Genomic DNA, 21,234 nt, shown 5'->3' on the forward strand with positions numbered 1-21,234 from the left:
TAGCCCCCATTCCAATTAAATGGTCATGAAATACCAATGTTCAATGTATCATCATACATACAACTGCTGTAATTGCCACAGGGATTACATGAGATACCAAACAGAATTAGGTGGCTTCCACCACAGAACATGTAAAGGAAAGGGAAGTGGTCTGGGTGACTGCAGACAAGAACTGCAGTGGCCCATCCAAACATACCTGTAAGGAAACGTGGCCTGTAATAAGTAAGCATTTCAAATCCCTTCCTTCCATTGAGGTTGGCAGGTTGGCAGTTCAGGGTAAGGAGAAGAATATCCAGAAACCAAACACCAGCTTTTAATTTAGAATAATACAGTGGCCAACCTAAACACTTGTGTAACAGTGTGTGCAAATCTGGTACTTTCTACTATATAGCAATGGCAAACAGGATTCAATTTCTTCTAGCAGATAATGACCTGCTCTCATTTAGATGCACCTCTTTTTGTGCGACAAATGCTAGGAGAAAACCATCAACTTTTACAAACCTGCAAATATTAAAAAATACTGCCTATCCCACATTCTCTGTAATGGCTTCGTAGTCAGGTTCAGAATCATGTTTTGGGATAGCTAAGAGTCTTTTATAACACAATTAATAAACGTTCTCTTTGGGTATAAATCTTCTCAAACACACAACCAAAAGCACCAAAATTTAAGAAAGAAGCCACTCTGTGTCATCTCCCCTTTGCCTAGAAAAATGTAATATTACACCATACACTTTATTCTCTGGAGGCAGAAAAAGTGAAGAAAAGTCATGCAACACATGTTGGTTTCAACTTCGGAGCAACCGTAGTGAGGGCAGAAAACAAGTGAAGAGCACCCTGTTTGAGCCCTGGGGATCGTTACCATCCAAACTAAGAAAGAAAGAACTCTTTCATCTCTGGTTCTTCCTTGTTTTCAGGCTCATGCAGCCAACTTTCTCCTGCAACAAGGGTTGTGAGAGAGCCACATTTTCTTCTCTATTCTTGTGGGCAGGCTGGAGCTTTTCAGATAGGGAGATACAACCAGTCTCTGCCCCAAAGCATGGTGAAATCTCTTAGGATGTCTGCCCGTTATGACTCAGAGCAGCTGCTGAGAACACTAAGCCACAGTGTTCTTGAGGATGAGGTATGTTCACACTTCTGGCCTTGCCCATATAGCTGCATAAATATTCCTAGTGAGTGGGTGTCATCTCTGGCAGTAGGCATACAGTGCTCGAATTTCAGCACTAAATGACATCTGTCGGTGTTGGGATGCATTCCTGCAGCTAAAATACTCCGATAAAAATAATTTAAAAAATAAAATAATTGTCAGAAATAAAACTGATAACACAAGAGAAAAAAAATGGCATGTTTCTGGAGAAAGGTGATACAGGTGTTTGAAAAACTGTATTTGATAAATTGAATGAATAGCACAACACCATAGGCTTCTCACATTTAACTTCTGAGAAGCTCAGAGCATTGGTTACCATACACAGAGACTGAATGTCCTATGAACTTAACATGACAGGCTTGAATGTTCTATGAATCAAACAGGGCAGCTGTTTATAACTTGGTTATTTTGGGGTTTACTTTGTGATATTCCCTTTCTTGAACGGAATAAAGCCCATTTGAAAATGACTGATGAAAGGTCAGGTCAGTTAAAGACATTAGGGCATTTCCATGCTTCAAAAATAATATGTACTACAACCATACTGTTTGCACAGTATACACAGTTTGGAAATTAGGATTCCCCTTTTTCATTGCCCTAAATTTATAACGTCTCACTTCTAAACCACATCTAAATCTATCCAATTGCTGTCTAGTGAATAAGCCAAATAAAGCTACTCAGTTCTGAGGATAACTGATTTTTATTGTTAATTAAAGTAAATAGTCCGTTCTTTTAAATTGATCTGGTTTTAGGGTGATTCATTCAATAGATATAATGCTTTGAATGGACTACATTAGGACCTTGGATTATTTCATGGAGTTGCCCCTTTTCACTACTATACCTACCACAAGCTGAACCTGAAAACTGTGGAATTTGTAAAATTTGGATCTACATCTTGAATTTCCCATTTAGGAAAGCCTGCATCTGGACTAGAAAATGTGCGTATTTCATTTAAATGAGTGGATAAAGTTAGGAACAAAGGAAGGACCTTAAACTGCAGCGTGAACCAAAAAAAGCATCAATCCACTGGCTGATTCTCTTCCCACAGGCACAGATGAGAATCAAGAACAACCAGAATAATTATGTAGGATATAAATGAGATGAGAAGAAGCTAGTTTCTCCATCAAGTACAGTTTATCAATAGCTGACATCATTATAATAACACTGGAGACCATCCGTTAAGGTCAATACTTGCTAGACAATGAGTCTGTTAAGCTAGCCTTAACAGTACACAGAGGAAAAAGCTCAGTGAAAGCATCAATCCATTCTTGACTGTCACAGTTGCAACTATAGAAGTTGATCTTTTCAGCCTTTAATCCCCAATCAAGTTTACCTCCCAAGCAACCAGGTTTGTTATTGGACCAGTCACTCCTTGCCTCCACCACCAAGCTGCAACTCCCTCTTCTTCATTGAACGTGTTGAAGAGAAAATCCCAACTTGCTTGTAACTTCATAAGCTTTCCTCCCTTTCTGCCTTACGGCAACAGCTAACTTGCTTGTGCTTTCCCTAAAGAAAGCATTATTTATTCTTCCACCCAAAGGTACAAGGTATACAGAGTACTAGATAAAAACAATAAAAGCTAATGTATGTTTCCCCATACTTAAAACTTAATCTTTTTTTTGCAAGCTTTAGTATGTTTCCGCTAGCTCAGTGACTACCATTCCTGTGCTGAAAGAAGTCAACTTCTTTGCTTCAGGCAGTTCTTTGGGTATTTCCCTCTTTCTTCACTTGCAGCACTTGGGCACTTCAGCATTTGGAGATGATTCCCAGGAAGCTCTCAGGAGCTCATTTAACTCCACCATGCTGTTTTAATCTCAAGGCCCGCAACAATTTATCACCTCCTTTTGCACCTGGTCTCCAGAACAGGAAGAATAAATCAGGCAGCTGAGCCCTGCAATGCACAACACACTCCATTTTTTACTTGTAGACTGTGGTATTCTCTCCAGCTGCACCTAACTTTTGCCCATGTTCTGTTTTCTGTTTGTTTCCCACCTTCCTTTTCTGGTGCAGAATCCTCTGATTTAATTCTTCAAGTCAGGAGAGATGAAAGGAACTGAGAAACTTGAGTAGCATGCGATTTTTCACACAGAAGAGCACACAAATCCTAGATTCTCTGCAACAGCTAATTCCTTCAGTCAGTAAGAAGGCAATTTGAAAGTAACCTTGCAAATTGTTCTGAAAACTCACCAGCTCCAGTACTAAATGCACTTGGCTACACCCACCAAAGGACTGAAAATAAAATTTTTTAAGCAGTAATTTGAAGATGAAATCCATGCACACCCCCTATAAAGTAATACAAATCATTACCCTGAGCTAAAGTAATAGAACAGGCAGATAAACTATTTTCTGTAGTTTGTCCTAAATGTGCGATGTGTGTTTCTAAACAGTTGTCCTGGCCAGCATCGTGGCAAGCATACATAACACTTACTAAGAAGTCCAGAAGTAACAAGCCACACATTGTAAAAGACAACAGGAGGCATTCTGGCATCCTTATCGGGGTGAGAAGTAAATAATGGATGAGAGCTGCTGAGCCAAGAGTAACTATGCCACAAGACATACTAGACTCATCCCCTCCATTCCTCAAATGAATTCCCTATTGTTACATTCCATTAATGTCCTCACTGAGTGCTCTTAATCATCTTCAAATAAAATCCTCATCCAAAAGTGGAATACACAGATGATCCCTACCAGTCGTACACACATACTGTAAGAATCAGTAAGGTAACAGCCCAAGATCTTTCAATCCAAAAGTCTATTAGCATCGTCAGCAGGCCAAACTAAAATTGTATTAGTTAACAGTCTTAAGCATTACGAGTCAAAACAGAACTTAGCCAGCCAGTGGGAATGAGTCCATACTCCTTCCCTTTGCGGGAAACTACCTTTCCTGTGCACTCTGGCAAGACCAGTTTCCTGAGCTTCAGTTTTTCACCGCATAGATTAGAATAAGTTATCAGCTACCTCTTTTGGCTCTTTTGGAGTTCATTTATATCCCTCTTGTAAGGTGCTACATACAATGAACAGAAATTCCTTGCAGCAACATGATGCAAACGCTACCATCAAGATCATGGTATTCTGAGTTGGAAAAAAAAAGTGAACCTTTACCTCATTCTTTCAGGGGCTTAACACGAGTTTGCGTAGATGACGTAGAAATTCTAAGTGATTCCTATTATCAGAGGATTCTAAGTAATTCCTATTATCTATGTAGAACTATATGCTACCTCACGTCTACATGAAGTTCTGGGTGTTTCAACAAATTCTTATATGAATGACAATACCTAAGGCCAACACGCTGGTTAGCAATGCAGTATAAGGATGGTGAGGAGCTAAAAGCAGGTAATTAAATAGTTTTTAATAAGGTAGCAAATCAATGACTGACATGTACAGAAACCAGTGAAATGCACCAGTATTCCTCAAGGCCTTGTTATTAACGGTTATTATTCAGCTTTGTCTGAATTATGAAGTTCCAAAAATATTAGAAACACATACAAAAATGCGTAATTTTTTACTCTCCAATACCTTCTGTCTCAATAGTCTCACCTGTATTTCCTCACACTTCTCAACCTGGCATAAACATATACCTGAAACATGATAGTGTCTTAATTTTAATGATTTTTCATGCATATAACCCATGCGTCATTTAAAGAACATGCACATGGTATACATCTGTGTGGGTAAAAAGAGGGCAAATAGCAAAGTCCCATCTCCCCTTAGTAGTATCCTTGTTCCTGATGCTATTATTCCAAAAGCTCTGATTGCCCTCTCTTTCAGTATAGGATAAGAGTAATCTGTGATGTTTTTTTCAAGTCCTGGCATGTAGGTTATGTATGGTGTTCATTATATGCATGAAAATATGCTAGCTTTGTAACGTGAGGGGTGCCATATTGTAGTTGCAGTGGAAAGTTTGCTTAAGCCTGGTAGAGCTTCTCCATGACAAATGCCATGATGACTTCTGAAGTAGTTATTTGTATTGATTCCACTTCTTTGTCTTCTGGTTCCTGTAGGTATTTGCACAATGCTTGTCTTGCAAGTAGTAAGAAAAATGTAAGGAACAAAAACTCTGGGCCTTTGGAAACAAATCTTTACACATTACAAGTCATGTAAAAGCTTTTAGAGGGATTGCTATATTCTCAGGAAATACGTTAACAGGAAAAGGACTTCTCTCTCCTACCTCTGCAAGTACTGCACAAATAGCAGCGGGAGTTCTGTGATCATGTGCCACATATATGACATGAAAGGATAGCAAATCCAAGGTTTCTTGTATGGCCTTCACTTGTTCATGAAGTAGGCAGTTCCAAAAGATTAGTTTGAAAACACAAAGCTATAAAGTACCAGAAACAAATGCCAAGTGGATGCAGTTTTATGACCAAAGTAGAATCTAGATATACTAATAAATAAATGAGTTAAGCATTTGTTTCTTTCAGGACAAGCCCTTAAACAGAATGTTAAGTAGGTTAAAAAAAATCAGGAAATAATACCAAATTAAAAGTTGTGCTTATTTCCATTGCCAAGGATTCAATATCCACTTTCAGTGCTACTACAAGCATGCTCCACCGCTGAGATTCATGGAAGCCACTCAAGGGGGACTAGGGATAACACAGAATCTCTCTTCTCACTTTCTTCACTGATAGAAGACATGTCAGGGTGCCATCTTACCACTTACCACGCTTACCACTCCTACTTCAGTGGATGGAGAAATAAAGAGAACCTGCCCCAATCTCACAGATAGGCCACATTCAGTTCCCCTCTACTCAAACAAACTCTAAGAGACTAGGAATAACTGAATGGGTCATTAGATTTTACTGCATTTAAAGATACTATCTTCATTAGTGGGAGAGGGGGTTTGAAGTGCCCACTCCCCAACAAACAGCTAGGGTATCAGTATTCTGTGCCAGAGGCATCTACGCTTCCACAGGAGGAAGATAGGGCATGTACACAGGATCTCTATAGCTCATATACTGCCCTACAAAGAATATGGTCACCTTCTGCCAGGGGGTCAAGACCTGATGTTCATAATCCATTAGAATCTGGAGTTTTGGTTCAAGCCCCATGTCTTACAGCTCCCCAGATGAAAAGATGAGAAAACAGCTCTTTCATTGTCTGAAAAATATTTCTCTATTTGGAACATAGCCTCTATTTAGGTCACTTGAGAGGACAATCATCATTGCTGTTTTCTGATTTATGTGAAGCTCTGTATTATACCAACTGTGAAATAAATTCTGGGCAATCAATAAGTAATTAAAACAGAACCAATGGTTGGGACATAACTGAGAGTACAAAGTGCAGCTACAATCTAATTATTACAATTTGATCCAAAAAAAGCACCCCTCTGGGCAGCAAAGTTTATTGGTGGAGATGCAGGCTTGTGGGGCACAGCTGCCAACAAACATGTTGGGACATATGCTGAGCATCCTCACCCCTCCCAAAAGCTGTACACTGCTTAATCTGCCCTCTGGATAGAGGGACAAAACTGGCTCTGTTAATCCCCCCAACATCCCTCATGTTCAGCTGCACATGGGCTCCCACTGAGGAGAGCTTTATATTACCTCAAATGTAACTCAGTGAGCAACAGCAAAATGACAAGGTCCATCTATTCACATCCAAACTGCAGAATCAAATATTCAGACCTCCTTTTACAAAGCTACACGACACAACATGAAGATGCGCTATATTCTTAAACACAAAATTTGTTTGAAAATTTAGATCTGCTGTAATTGGGTGCTCAGGCCTTAACAGGTTCGTGAAGCCAGAGCCAGATGCATGACCAGGGCAGATGTCAAAATTCACACGGCCTGTTTGAGCAGGCAGATCAGTTTACCTCATTGTAAAGAAAAAGGAGCACCTCAGATGATCTGAGACTGCAGTTGACTAGTTTTGGGGGAGAATCTAGTATGAGAAAGGTTGGGGTTTTCCCCTTTGCTGAGGCAAGAGAGAGTGCCTAAATGTTCTTTCCATCCCCCAATTAATAGTCTACCACATGCACTTGATGTATCATGAATCTCCCAGAAGCCATTAATCATTATTGATACCTATACATCCAGTTTTGTTTTCAGAGCAATTTTTCACTATATTTAACTTGCCTGTCACTAAGAAAATTATAGCGTTTTAGAGGATTGCACAAAAGTTACAGCATTAACTTGATTAAACACCTGGTAGAGGACTGTGCCCACTGTGGAACTGAATACTAAGTGCAAATAAATTATGTTACTATCCACCCCTCTGCAGACTATTGTACATTTTGAGACTTTAAATATATCTGTCACAATCAAGGACAGATTAATACTTTCTTGGATGGAAAGCATTATTTTAATTTACTTGAAAAGGGACTCTATGCACATATAAAAGGGAACTTTCAGCTCAGTATTGAAACAGAGGACAATTGTTTCTTCCAGCTTGATCTTTTCATAGATTATTACAGGATATGGAAGCTAATTAGCCTTGGGCACATTTATGAACCTCTTTCCTAGATACAGGTTATAGGCATGATGTTTCTGAAGCATGCATTGTTGCCTTGGTGAATCATACAAATGATAGGAAAAAATCCCTTTTGATTCTTATGTAACAAAAATACAAATTTAAAAAAATCTCCCTTCATGAAAGACTTATTGTCAAAAGACTGGAAAACGCCAGTAAGACAGATCACAGTACTGCCATCACCTATATCAGAAGGGACTAGTTTTGAGGCACTCTGACCTCCCTGAGTTTGCTGTCTCAGATATTTTCTGCCTCTCTGCTGTAGAACAGCAGACTTGAGTGAGATCTTAACCAGTGGAACTGAACCGTTCCTGCTTCATTTTCATTTATTGTTAATTCAAGAAGCTTGGCTAAGCAACAGTATACTTTCCTTCCTGGACATTTCAACTCTTGCAGATGAACAAAATGGGAAGTGAAAACAAAAAGCAGACAGTAACATCATCATCCCTTCTTTTTCCTCACTCCTTTTCTGATCAAATTTTCCATCTGCTTCTAGTTGCCTGTACTCTTAATTTACTTTAACTATGCTCACCATTGCTCACTTTCAGCCAAATACTCCTGTCTCTGAGAGATACAGAGTGCTGTTGCCTACCTCCTAAAAGCAGAACGCTATCATTCTCTTTTGACTGGCACTCCCACTCCCTTCAGCTTCCATTTAGAGATATCCTATTTGGTATAACCAGTTTCACGAACATTGCAAATCTCACCTTAAATTAGAGTCTTTACCACCTGGCCTCCTGAGTGCCCTGTCTCACAGTTACTTAGCAGCAACACTTCTACCTTGTTCTATATCATTATGTCTCAGCTTAATTTCATAAATGACCTGGCACATGACCTGTGGACCTAATCACACAATTCAGCTCCTCTGAGCTCTGTAGAGATCCTAGAGAGAATCACAGAAGTGTAGTAGTGCTGTGGGACGTGAACTGCAATACTGGAGCACATGCATACAGAATAAGTTAAGGTGGAGTGTCCTTAGAGATGCAGTCAGGAGGCTTTAAGGGCTAGAATTAGTGGTCATAGGATAAAGAGAGAAAAAGAGAAAAAAAGGGGGGAGGGAGACAACAAAAGAGGAAGAGGTAGAAAGGGAGGAAAGGAGGGGAAATACCTATTTAGTTATATAGTATAAGCAACCGTTAGTAATAAATATTGCATCTTAATTAGTATGATTTTTAATATTGTAACTTACCATCAATAGCCAATTTGAGATCAGTCAGTGTAGTTCGAACTCTTGATATAACATGTTGCATGCGGTCAATTTCCTGACGGAGAAATATGTTTATGGGTTGAATAGCTCCCATCTTTTGAAGCTGGGCTTTCACCTAAACAAGAATAGTGCAACGATTATAAAATGTAATCTCCTGTTTCCCATGCAATAATTTTTGAAAGCAAAAGGATGTTTTTCCAATTGTATCGCATAATTCCTGACAAAAGAAACTTTTATGTAACAGATGGTTGTACAGGTCCTGTGCCAACAGTAAGATTTAGCACACTGTGACTCATTAGCTTACCAAAAGGAGCTCCTCCATCATTCTAAGGAGGGAAAGTTCCCTCTTTTTGAAGGGACACAGCAGTTCCTTCTGTCCTTGTTAGGCTGTAGGGTCTTAGATCTTAAAAAAAAACCCACATGCTACACAAAAGCATGTTTGATGGTAACTTCTTCATATTTCCAAATTGTGCTAGGTGAACTTTCTCACCTCTTCTTGCCCTGCTGAGTTGAAATAATGCTAAAAGTGGAGTTCAGCTTAGCAAGCACAATGATATATAAAAGCAGCTACTTCCAATAGCACGTGACTCACTCATAAGACAAGGTGCTCATGGATGCATTACTAGAGAGGCAAGATTGCCAGGAATATTACAGATGCCACAGAATTCTGTTACACCATTATGTGCACCATTTTGTAGGTAGAAGCTTTTGGCCTTCTTAATTTTTAAGGATAACAGTTTCACTCATATTCAGCAGAGAACATTTTCAAAATGGCATTAGTTGCCTATGTTACTTAAGGACATGTCACAGCAACAGTAGCAAAAGCATTCCCTGTCTCACTTTAGCATATGATGCATATACAATATGCTTCAGACATACACTGTATGTTCCATGTACATCAAAGATCACTGTCTACAACAGTGCATGAGAGCGGATTTAGTGGCACCTGCAGAAATCATGGTGCCTATACCTCACATAGTACCAGAATTCTTGATTTTTAAGACTTTCAAGTGTTTTTCCCCACTATGACTCTGCTTTCAGAAAGCCCATGGCCTTTTCTCTGTACTCGCTACCACTCAGCCACATGCATCATCTTTCACACTGAAGCAGCCTGAACCCTGATCTTTGCCATAGTCACTCCTTCCCTCTGCAGGTGAAATTCTGCAAGGGGACTCTGGAACCAAAAAGAGATCTCAAGCAGTAAAATAAGATCCTAAATCCAGATACCCATATGGCCATTAATTTATCATAAAGGAGTTGACCCATAAGATCAGTTTGCTAAAATAATTTAAGAGCTTATTTTGAGCTTACTAACAAAAGATGAAGAAAGAGTTAGAAAGTCTATTCTTTCAAAGAGCAGAATACCATTGGAATTCTACTGCAGCCAAGTAGAAGCCACAAGATTTGGTATAATGCGTGCTATTTCATCAAGGCCAGAAGTCCACTGGATTTTGCTTTGTGTTTTTCCAGATATACTCATATATCTCATTGTATACATTATTATGTATACTATACATTATATGCACATAGTGAACATTACTAAAGATCTTATTATTACACTGAATAGCAAGTTTCTGCAAGATGAATATAATATAGCAGTTGAGTAGTTATAATTGCTAGTATAAATGAGTAAATGCTTTGACAATTTCCAATTCTCAAGTTTCAACTCCAAGCCCAATAAAATACTCTTTTTCAACTTTATATGCTATTCTCCTTGGGAGACAGCTATCAGCAAGGTTATTCATCATATTTTAATCACAAGGACCCATGAGTTTGTCAGACAGAATGTCCAAGAAACAGGTGCCAACCAATTATGCTAATACTTTGCAGTGTGACAACTCATTTTACAGACTGAGTTAATCTGTTTCTTCCTGTAAAAAAGAAAAAACTACCAGGAAAAAAAAAAAAAAACTACGAGACTAGAAAAAATCACGAGACTAGAGCTGAGACAACAATAAACTCTTGGATAATTTACACAATGAAGTATTCTGATTTTTTTCATACAAAGTCCAGGGAAAGCTTCTGCTTTCTGAAAATTTCACAGGAATTGATAATTCTCCCTCGTACCAAAAAAGCAAAAAAAAGTTTGATGATTTTTTTTCTAGAATACTTAGAAGTCTAGTGCATGCCACTTAATAAGAAAGGAATTATACAGAATATAGTCCATGCATTTTATCCTTTAAATAAGAAATACACTTTTTTCTAGTGTATAAAGCTTGTGTCCTTTTGGGGGATCATTTAGAGGAAGAATTTCTCCCATTTGAGGAAAAATTGTATGGAAGATGTTGTTAGAGGGGCTATTTTCCAAAATATTGGTATTTATGAATCTACAAAGAGAAGATTAAATAAATATTCTAAAATATTACTGTACTGATAATCGCACAATTTGTTTAACTAGTGAATTCTCAGAATTTAAACATTCTTCTGATTTATTTTCGTGTACCTACAAAAATAGCTGTAATGTTTTGAATAACGGATTGAACCAATAATGCAGAAATTTGTTAATCCGTCCTAGATATGTTCACAGCACTCAGCCTGGAGCATCAAGTATAACCAGATATGAAAACTGAAAAAAAAATACATACTTCCTACCTTATTGTATAAAAATCAAGCCTGATCTGCAGTGAGATTTACTAGGTGTAACATAGTGCCTTTCTTGGAAATCTTGCTGTTAAGATGAGCTTTAAATACCAGCTATGAGGTAGGACTGACTGGTTTTTTATTAGAATTCTTATCAAGCAATCAGATGACGTAATTCCAGTGCTGTATTTATTATGACATAAAGAGATGGATCCCAACTGACAGAAAAAAACCTCAAAAGACAAAACTCATTAACCAAAATAGCCTTTCTGAGATTAATATACTAATTCCATAAAGCCCACTTACAACATCTCCTTTTCATTATGGAAACAGCTATCATCTAACATAAAACAAGATGATTTAAGAAAGGGGCAACTAAAATCATAATCTTAATAGCTCTGTCTACATGATTTTGCAATGCATATCTCCACTGTGTCAGATTCCTCTATATACATTTCTTAGCTGTCCTCAGGTCACCAACTCCTTTGTCACCACATACTTTATAGGACATTCAGCAGAAAAGCAGTTGCCGAACTCAAGTCATTTAATGATCAGTGATCAAGTTACTGTAGTAGTAACTGCCTACCATTTTCAGTAAATGCTATCATTTTCAATTAGACTTGCCTACTTGTTATACCCTTTGTCAGCAGAAATGGGAAGTCCATCATTCTGTGAGATGGTCTAAATAAGAGACCTGAGTAAGAAAGACAAGCTCAAGGCGTGTCCAAGTCCAAGCTCTTTTGAAGTGGTGTCAAGGACCAATTCCCCATTGTATATAAGGAAGCGGGCAGTGAAATACGTAGAAAATAGCTGAAGCTCTAGAGCTGGGTGACCACCATCTCTGATGGGGTTGGTAAGTAAACCAGAGACACCTTACAAGGCACCTACGTTAGTGTTTCAGTTCAGACCCCGAATTTTTTTTTGTACCAAAAAAACTGCACTGAAAAGTAGACTCCAGGCATACAAACTGGCTTAGCTTCAAATTAAACTAACCCAGAAGGTAAGCTTCAGGGAGTCTAACGTACTCCAGCCACTAATGGGTGTTCAGCCTACAGGCCCAGACTGGAGTTAGACCGAAGTAAATTCCCCAATAAAACATCTAATGCAGGCCTGGGGTCCTCAGATGAACTACTCCCATGCAATACTTGCTAATGTAGTCATAGTCTTAGCAGAGGATAAAATGAAATCAATATGACAAAAAATATTTAAGGAAAAAAAATCATTGCTACTTAGGTTAAAAGCCAACATCCAATAAAGTGCAGTATCTTTGGAATGTCTCTATGTGTATTCCCTAGCAAGCTGTTTTTCAAGTTGCAAGGATCATTTTCATTGTAAAACTCAATGTGTGACAGGCTGACATTTATTCTTGCATCTATCTTCACTCACATGGACTGACTGGACCTAATCATTTTACCACTAATCTCTCTGTTACCTGTGAGGCAAGACCCAGACGCAAAAGGGGGTCGGTCATGAAAGCAGAATTCTTACTCTGCCTCTGCCTTTGGAGCAAGAAAAATGAAGACAGTTTTAGGTCAGAAGGAAGGTTTCTTTTGCTTTTCCATCACTTGTGTCAAACTGCAGTCTGATAAAGCATGCAAAGGTGACTTGTTTTGTTTATAGTCTTTTGGGTGGACATTGAGTCAGTTATTTGACTGCTGAGAGGAAGCGTTACAAGAACACAACAACAAAAGAAGCAGCATATATCATGGGGTAAAACGGTTGTCCTGTTTTGAAAGTTGTTGGTTCTGAAGTCATTGCCAAAGGCTAATAATTGAGAAATGAAGGCCTCTGTATGACAGCCTGAATTTTCTCTAGATTCACAATGTATCAAGAGAAAGTACAATCCGGAGCTCTGAATGTCAGCAAATAATTGGTTTCAGTACCATCTGTCCCTAACCTAGTCTGTTGGGGTTTTAACTCTGAGCAAATTCACTCCACACCTTCTAAAGGGAGCCACAAGAACTGATCAAAGATGGCAAAGGCACCTGTCATTTTCCCTGAAGAGTATTTGCTTTTAATTACCTTCATTTGTTTCCTAATTTTTTTTTTCCTTTTCTGCACTGATAGTATCTCTATAACTCTATTTCCAAAGACTACCATGTCATGGCCTTACTAGAGTACAATATTCTTCTAAAAGCAAACCCAAGCTGCACTGCTAGGACTAATGAACGTTTTTCTTTTTACTGCTCTTATCCAATGAGGCATGCATAGGAACTCTTTTTGACACATTCCCTCAATCTCTTGCAAATTAGTGTATTAGTTTTATTTGTTTCAGGATTGTTAAACTGATCTAGCAGGTAATAATGTCCTGGATATAGGTAATAATGTCCTGAATGACCAAATGTTGACTTAAAAGTGACAAAAACCAGAACACATCCCATTCCCTTTTTTTCACACAACACAGGAAGTAATTACATAATCCATTCACTCCTTATGCTTGCAAGCTTGTAATTTCATTTGCTTATTATATCGTAGCTTCTGCAAAATTCTGTGGCTTCTTCCCTCAGAGAACATCTAAACTCTCCCTTTTGTGTGGTTTTTTTTTCTTCTGGCATTTTAGACCTTTTTTTTTTTTTTGCCAGTTTATGCAATCTTTCATTTAAAAATGTAGCTTTCTTTACAGCTTACTCCTGCCATCTCCACCCTTTCTAAGAGGTTCCAGAATAACAGAGCTTCAGTTCAGATGAGAATCACATTTGATACAGATCTTTTGCTTATTGTGTAGAGGTGGCAACACTCCTGGACATAAACAACTGCAGCAAAGAGGTGGAACTGGGCACTAATGGCAGAAAAAGGATACTCCCCTCTAACAAAGAAAGCATTGGTAAAGACTCAAACGAGTTCTAAGACCTAGAGAATGAGAGAAAGGGTAAATCTATTAGGCAAAATGAAGAAGGAAATATTGAAGAATCAGGAACTGCAAGAAATAATGCCAAATCTCATAACACTGCAGAAGTAAAATCCAAAATTGTAGTGCAGGTGACACAGCCAAAGAGATGTACAGAGGAACACATTATTACCAATAATAAACTGTTAGAAAATGACCAGAGGATGTTCTGTAGATACTCAGAGCAAAGGAATGACTACCATGATACAGAAACAAAGCGTAATTTTTGGATGGTTCTGTGGAAAAGTACCATGTCATCCATCAGTAATGTGGACTGAAGAAACAGTGTGTAAATGGAGTGGTGTGATTAATCAAAGAGAAGTGCAATTCACAGATCAAGATGTACAGAACCTGAGAAAACTAGAAATCACCAGGAGGAGGTGGTATCTACACTTATTGATAAGAGAATGAAACAAACTTACATCCTGAGCTCAGAATACATTTACAAGAAACACAGAGGGAAAAAGTAGATCCAACAGGACATTCTCTGACTGTACCTGTAAGAACGAAGAGGGGGGGTGGAGGGGGAGCAAGCTGATGCTAAAGTATTAATACCTAATATTGCCTTGCCGTGTACAAATACGGATCTCTTTACTCAAATCATAAGAGAACAGCTGTCAAGCAAATTGAAGCAAAAGAGGTTTCCTTGAATCTCAGAGAAGATGTCAGAGAAGTGGTACAGAAGCAAAGAACTATCTAATTGTGAGCATCATCATAAAGATGATTGCTTACAAGAAAATAAAAACCTGCATGCATGATGGGCAGATCATGAGAAAAGATAATAGCTTGTCATACTACTGGATGATGAGAGTGAAACAGCAACGAAAACAATTGGTGGCGATTTTTTTATAGTCACATGGAAAAGTATGTATTGTACCCAAATACAGCAGTAAAATAGAGACAAGGTAAGAGTGCAGGGGGGAACTTCCAAAATAAACCCTCCAGACTCTTTGTCCTTAACTATACTTCACTACATCTCCTGGCTCCATAACTGGTTGTCTCCAAAGCTAAGACACTTGAGGAAGTGACTGAAAAGGGGAGGCCTACTCTATGTGTGTTTCCTGTGGATAACCTGAGTGAATAAACCAAGAAGGAATGAGAGTGAATGAGACCAAGATTAAACAGAAGAAATGCCGGAGAAAACTAGTATTTGTTCAAACCGTTTAGAAGTGAAATTTGGATTAAACAAGCGTGTGTGCATTTTACAAGACTAAAAGGCACTGCACATATTTCCCAGGGGTAAAATCTGAGGGCAAGAATACCCTCTGGTTACAATATAAAGTCCAGTACTATTGATGTCTTCTAAGTATTACGAATTCTTCGGGAGGAAAAAAGTTGGCAGTTTAACAAGGGAATGAAGAAATAGTCATTTGGAGGATTTAGCAAATATACTGAAAAAAAATTAGCTCAATACACATATTACAAATATGGCAAAATCACATATGCTACCCAGGCATTCAGTATTCTATTGCAAATTGAAAAAAAATTTTCTAAGGAGCTGAATAAAACTAGAAGAAACTAGTTCCATGAAAAAACTTTACTCTGACAGGAAGGATAAGGGAAAAGGAGTTCCATGAAAATACTTTACTCTGACAGGAAGGATAAGGGAAAAGGACTGAGAACAATCCAAGGAGTAGATTATAGGTGTAGATCCAAGGTGTAAATTATTAAATTTATTAAATTCGTAATTAAGTGTTATTAATTATTATACTTACTATATTTCATTTTATTTGCTATTTCTAATATTTATTTACTATTAAACAATAATGTGAAAACTAGAAAACTGACTCCGTTCCAAATCAAATTCTACAAATAAATGATTTTTATACTATCGCTGGGAATCACTCAATAAGCAGGTGAGAAAAAAAGAGACACACAAGCAGGGATGGATGGAAAAATAACTATATGGAGAAAGCTGCTAGAAAACATCACCAAAAAAAGTGAGGTGGCAGATTGTAAGTACCTTGCCAAGAAGGGAATGAAAAGAGAAGTTCTGAGTTGAATTATGACAGTACAGAAGAGGCTATTTATACAAGCCATACTAAATCTGAGATGAATAGTAGAACAGAAGACAGGAAATATTGCCAGGGCCCCAAGAGTATTGGTTGTAACCTAAGTGGACATTCTAAGTCGGCCAGAGAAGAAAATAAAGTATAACATAACAAGTTGCAATACTGCATACTGGGCACTCGACAAGCTTGGACTGCAACCAGGGGAAAAAAGCACTATCAGTGCAAAACAGAATTGTAAATAATAAAATTGTGGAAATGAGGGGTTTTCAACAGTTACTGTTCATGGAACACATGGCAAGACACCAGATCCTACTTACAAAATGATGCAAGAGTGCTTTATGCTGGATTTTTCCATTTAATGAGACTGTTAATCAAAAATGCAAGAAAAGATTGACAAATATATCTGTTATGGCTCAAACTCCAAAAATCTGGGACATGAAAAGGTCAGTGATAAAATCCATTATTCATAATGGTGGTATCACAATAAGAGTAGGTAAATTGAAAGCTGTAACCACTATAAGATCACTGATCCTTCAGAAAGAGGCAACGGTGTCCTTCTCTAAGGAACTTTTTCAAGTCCCTTATGGCTCTTCTGAGTTAAGGTGACTAATTAAGTGGACTATGGCATTTGAAATATATGTTTCCGATGTAGGAATATTTTAGATAATAAACCAAAACAGACTTATAAAACACTATGCACAATTTTAAGAGCTTTTTAGAACATGTGCCAGTTAAATTCAAGAAGCACAATAAAACTCATGAAACATATACATACATACATACATAAAACATCTGTATCTATAAAACAGCATATACCTCATGAGGGTTATAATCTGGAGGTAGCTTCTCTAGCATCTCATCAGCAAGACGCTGCACCACTGCTTCTCGGGTTTCCCCTCCTCCAGTGCTGCTGTCTTTGGGCTGGATGCTCACTATTGTACTTAATGTCTCATTAGCCAGGTTAGTCTGGTAAGTTATATCTGCGTTAGGGTGAAGTCCAAATACCTTAAAGTAAAAGGGAAAAAAAAAAGAAAAAAAATTGCAATTTTCCTTCTAAAATTGTATCAATGAAAGAATGCATGAAAATGGATAAACAAGGAAGAAAATCCTCAGCTCTATAAAACAATAGATATGAACAGGTCAGTGGAAGTACACCCATTGAACTGGCCAAGGACCAAGCCCAAATTACACAAAAACATTAACATAGGCTGCATATACAGTAGCATTTTCATTCATATGAGTGGGGTTTTTTTCAACTGATCTTCTGCTTATCTTCACATAGCAGGCTTTGGATCATGCTGTGGAGTGCTATCAGGGTGTACAAACTGATTCCTTTCCACTGGTTCAGACTAGAGCTTGTTGGAAACATGTCGTATGTGGACACTGACCCCTCACCACTAGCTCTTTGTCTCTACAGATCTATTGCTGTTGTACCAGCTCAAGTAGATGCCCCTAATAATCAGACCAGTTACAGTTTCTAACACATTCTGTTTTACTCAGTCTCTTAGGGTTATAAGGCATGCAGCACAGTGAATAAAACCCTGCCCGTATTCGAAGTACCTGAAGATTTTATGACTGGTGATATATTTAGGGTATTTTATGGTTTAGCTATTTTTGGTTTAAGTCTCCCACTCCTTACTTCCTCTTCTTCTGAAATGGAATTATTTTATTTAAGATACAGCTAGCACAGAATTACTGCAAAGCTGCCCTTTGTCTGAATGATAATAGCTTTCTCAGAAACTTCCACTGAAATATCAGTAAGTCTATAATTCTCAGGTTGACAATTGCAACTCTTCTCCAGGAGGAATTGTACTGTGACTTATTTCACAAGCCCTCCTTTAATTATAGCTATTCACTATCTCTTACAAACTTTGAACCTGATCCAACAGTGAGGAAGGCTTGCCCTCAAACTGAGCACCAAAGCCAAGCAATCTTCCGCTTCTCATTTTTCATGTTTTCATGTTTTACATTAGAATTGGTATATTACAAGACGACACTTCTAGTAACCAATATTTACATACTCTGAGGACAGAATAAAAAGGGCCATATGTAATACTGTTATGCTTGCAAATCTAGAAACTCAGAGACAAGGGGTATAAGTGGCTGTATCTGTGTCAAAGCCAGCAAAGCTGCACTGATTTACACCAGTTGTGTGTCCGATCCTTACAACAGCACAAAGAACACAGTACAGACCTAATACTGCGTGAGAGAAGATGTGACGATAACTAGCACGGAATTAGGTTCCAAGTAGGATTTAACGTTTTACACATAGTGGTTTACTCAACCTGAATATTTAGAGCTGTAAAAAGGGAAAATATTAATGCACTTTATTACACTCATATTCTATATGGAATGAAATACACATTTGAAGATACACTCTTTTCTGCTTTTGCTCTTGCAAAATAAGGGTTGGTTTGTTTGGTTTTGCTCTAGCAGATCTTGTGGCAATGCTACAGCCCAAGTTAGAAACATGAAAAATATCTGCTATTGTGATTGTAAATCGTAGTGCTAGTCCAAGCGCTAACTTCAAAACTGGTGTAATATTGCCAAAGACAGGGACGTTGCATGGGAGACAACTCTGGTTCTATGTTTTTATGCAAGTGATGTGTGAAGGAATAAGAATGAAGAAACCAGAGTAGAAAAGCAATGGGTGGACCAGTGTCCTGGATGTCCTATATATTAATCAAGGAGCCCAATCTCTCATTCTTTTTGATCCAAAATCTCTGGGAATTTTGATTAAAAAGAGGATGTTGGATTCTGTCTTTCAGGGGGTTTTTTAGCCTGAAAAACCTCAAAACCAATTGCTAAAGCTCTATATCCCTCTGAAATCAAAGTCATTTTCAAAGGGATCGCTGAGTTCAATAGCCCTCTTCAGAAGTCAGTGTTTATTCTGATCAGGGGTTGAAATTTCATCAAAAGAGCAAGGATACAGCAATCAGACTTGTTCAGTCTTTCTTTCTTAACCAAAAATGGAAAGGGGAGGAAACAAAGATACACTGTTTTGACTAGCACAATATCCCTTGTGGAACAAAGAAGTCTGGGAGATTAAAAGGTTAAAGGTTTCCATGAGCAATTTTGACAGATTTTCGAATGATGGAAGAAAGTCGTAGCTTTCTTCCTAACCTGTGAAAAAGTGAAGGAGAAAAAGATGTTTGCATTCCTGGACTTGATCCTATTTACACAAAAGTCAAAGGTAAAATTCCCCTACATCAAACCATACATACAGATTTTTTTACAGGCATCAAAATATATTGCAGCATTGTGAGATAGGTTCCCAAGTGCTTAGAAAAGCAGATCCATGAAAGTAGCACCTGAAATCTGATAGAGTCAAGGTTCATACACTGATAGGAAACACTTCATGAGCTGGGCTCAGAGGGATCCCACTGGTGCATTATAATGGCTGCATTTACCCTCACTTGGAAAAGGTGCATCGTTGCCAGCACAAATACCCTTGCATTCTGCTTTCACTACCTTCAGATATTCAAAACTTTTCAAGTTTATTTTATGACCTTGGAATCTTCTCACCCTCTCAGCCAGCACATTATCAATAACAGAAAACCATTTTTTTCTGTTCTATTTAATTTTAATAGAACTTACTTCCAAAGGCATTTATCAACTTAATAGCAATAAGACAGAAATCCAGAGCATTCACTTCTGTTTCAATTTTAAGTAACTTCATCACGTGTGCCTGTACTAGAGGGAGCAGAAAGTTGCAGTCCTCCAATTAATGTGACCGCTGCAGTATACACACACTGGGTCACATAAAAGTGGTTGCAACCAGGAGCTACCCTGCACCCTACCCCATCAATTCATGGCAACATTGAGATCTTCCTGTTGTCAAAATGGAATAATCTCCCAATTATAACTTGAAAAATGAGACCATATGGCTTTTTTATTTTCATTATTTCTCAGTTCACGTCTGCTCAATCCCATACAGAATTGCAAAATCACAAAATAGTTTAGTTTGGAAGGGACCTCTGAGGGTCATCTAATCCAAACCACCTGCTCAAGCAGGGTCAGATAGAGCAGGCTGTCCAGCAGTGTCCAGTTGGGATTTTAGTATCTACAAAGATCGAGATGCCACAACCTCTCTGGGCAACCTCTTCCAGTGCTTAACCACCTTCACTGTAAGAAAGTGTTTTCTTGTTGTCAGATGGAATTTCCTGTTGTTTAATTTATGCCCATTGCCTCTTGCCCTTTCACTGGGTACCATCAAAAAGACTCTGGCTCCATCTTTACACCCTCCCAACAGGTATTTATACACATTGATAAGATCCCATCTGAGACTCTTCTCCAGGCTAGAGAGTCCCAGCTCTCTCGGCTTTTCCTCATATGACAGATGCTCCACTCCCTTAATCATCTTCATGGCCCTGCTCTGAACTCACTTCAGTAAGTCCGTATCTTTCTTGTACTGGGGAGCCCAGAACTGGACACAGTACTTCAGATATAGTCTCACCAGTGCTCAGTAGAGAGGATCACCTCACTAATGCAGCCTAGGATACTGCTGGCCTCTTTGCATTACTGGTTCATGGTCAGCTAGTTGTCCACCAGGACAACCAATGCAGGAATTTGCATTTCCCCTTGTTGAACTTCACAAGATTCCCCTCTGCCCAATTCTCCAGCCTGTCCAGATCTCTCTGGATAGCAGCACAACCATTTGGTCTATCATCCACTCCTTCCAGTTTTGTGTCTCCTGTGAACTTATTGAAGGTGCATCTGCCCCATCATCCAGGTCATTAATAAAGATGTTAAACAGTACTGGCCCCAGTATTGACCCCTGGCATAGAGCACTAGTGACCTGTCTCCAGCTGGACTTTGATCACAACCCTCCTGGGGCTGGTTATTTAGCCAGTTTTCAAACCACCTCACGGCACACTTATCTAACCCATACTTTGTCAGCTTGTCTATGAAGATGTTATGGGAGATAGTGTCAAAG

The 21,234-nt window shown here is 38.5% G+C and overlaps 1 protein-coding gene across 1 annotated transcript in view; it reads right to left on the reverse strand.

Moving 5' to 3' along the window:
- The window catches only part of LOC103896741 (dynein heavy chain 5, axonemal), a 152,017-nt gene that overhangs the window by 7,845 nt on the left and 122,938 nt on the right, over nt 1–21,234 (reverse strand). The window contains exons 59-60 of the mRNA XM_019471358.1: nt 17,115–17,303; nt 8,802–8,934 (exon numbers count right to left, since the gene is read on the reverse strand). Coding sequence (XP_019326903.1) covers nt 8,802–8,934; nt 17,115–17,303 — 322 coding nt within the window. The remainder of the gene's footprint in view (nt 1–8,801; nt 8,935–17,114; nt 17,304–21,234) is intronic.

Source organism: Aptenodytes forsteri, unplaced genomic scaffold, assembly GCF_000699145.1.
Source record: "Aptenodytes forsteri isolate BGI_AS27 unplaced genomic scaffold, ASM69914v1 Scaffold97, whole genome shotgun sequence".
NCBI lineage: Eukaryota > Metazoa > Chordata > Aves > Sphenisciformes > Spheniscidae > Aptenodytes > Aptenodytes forsteri.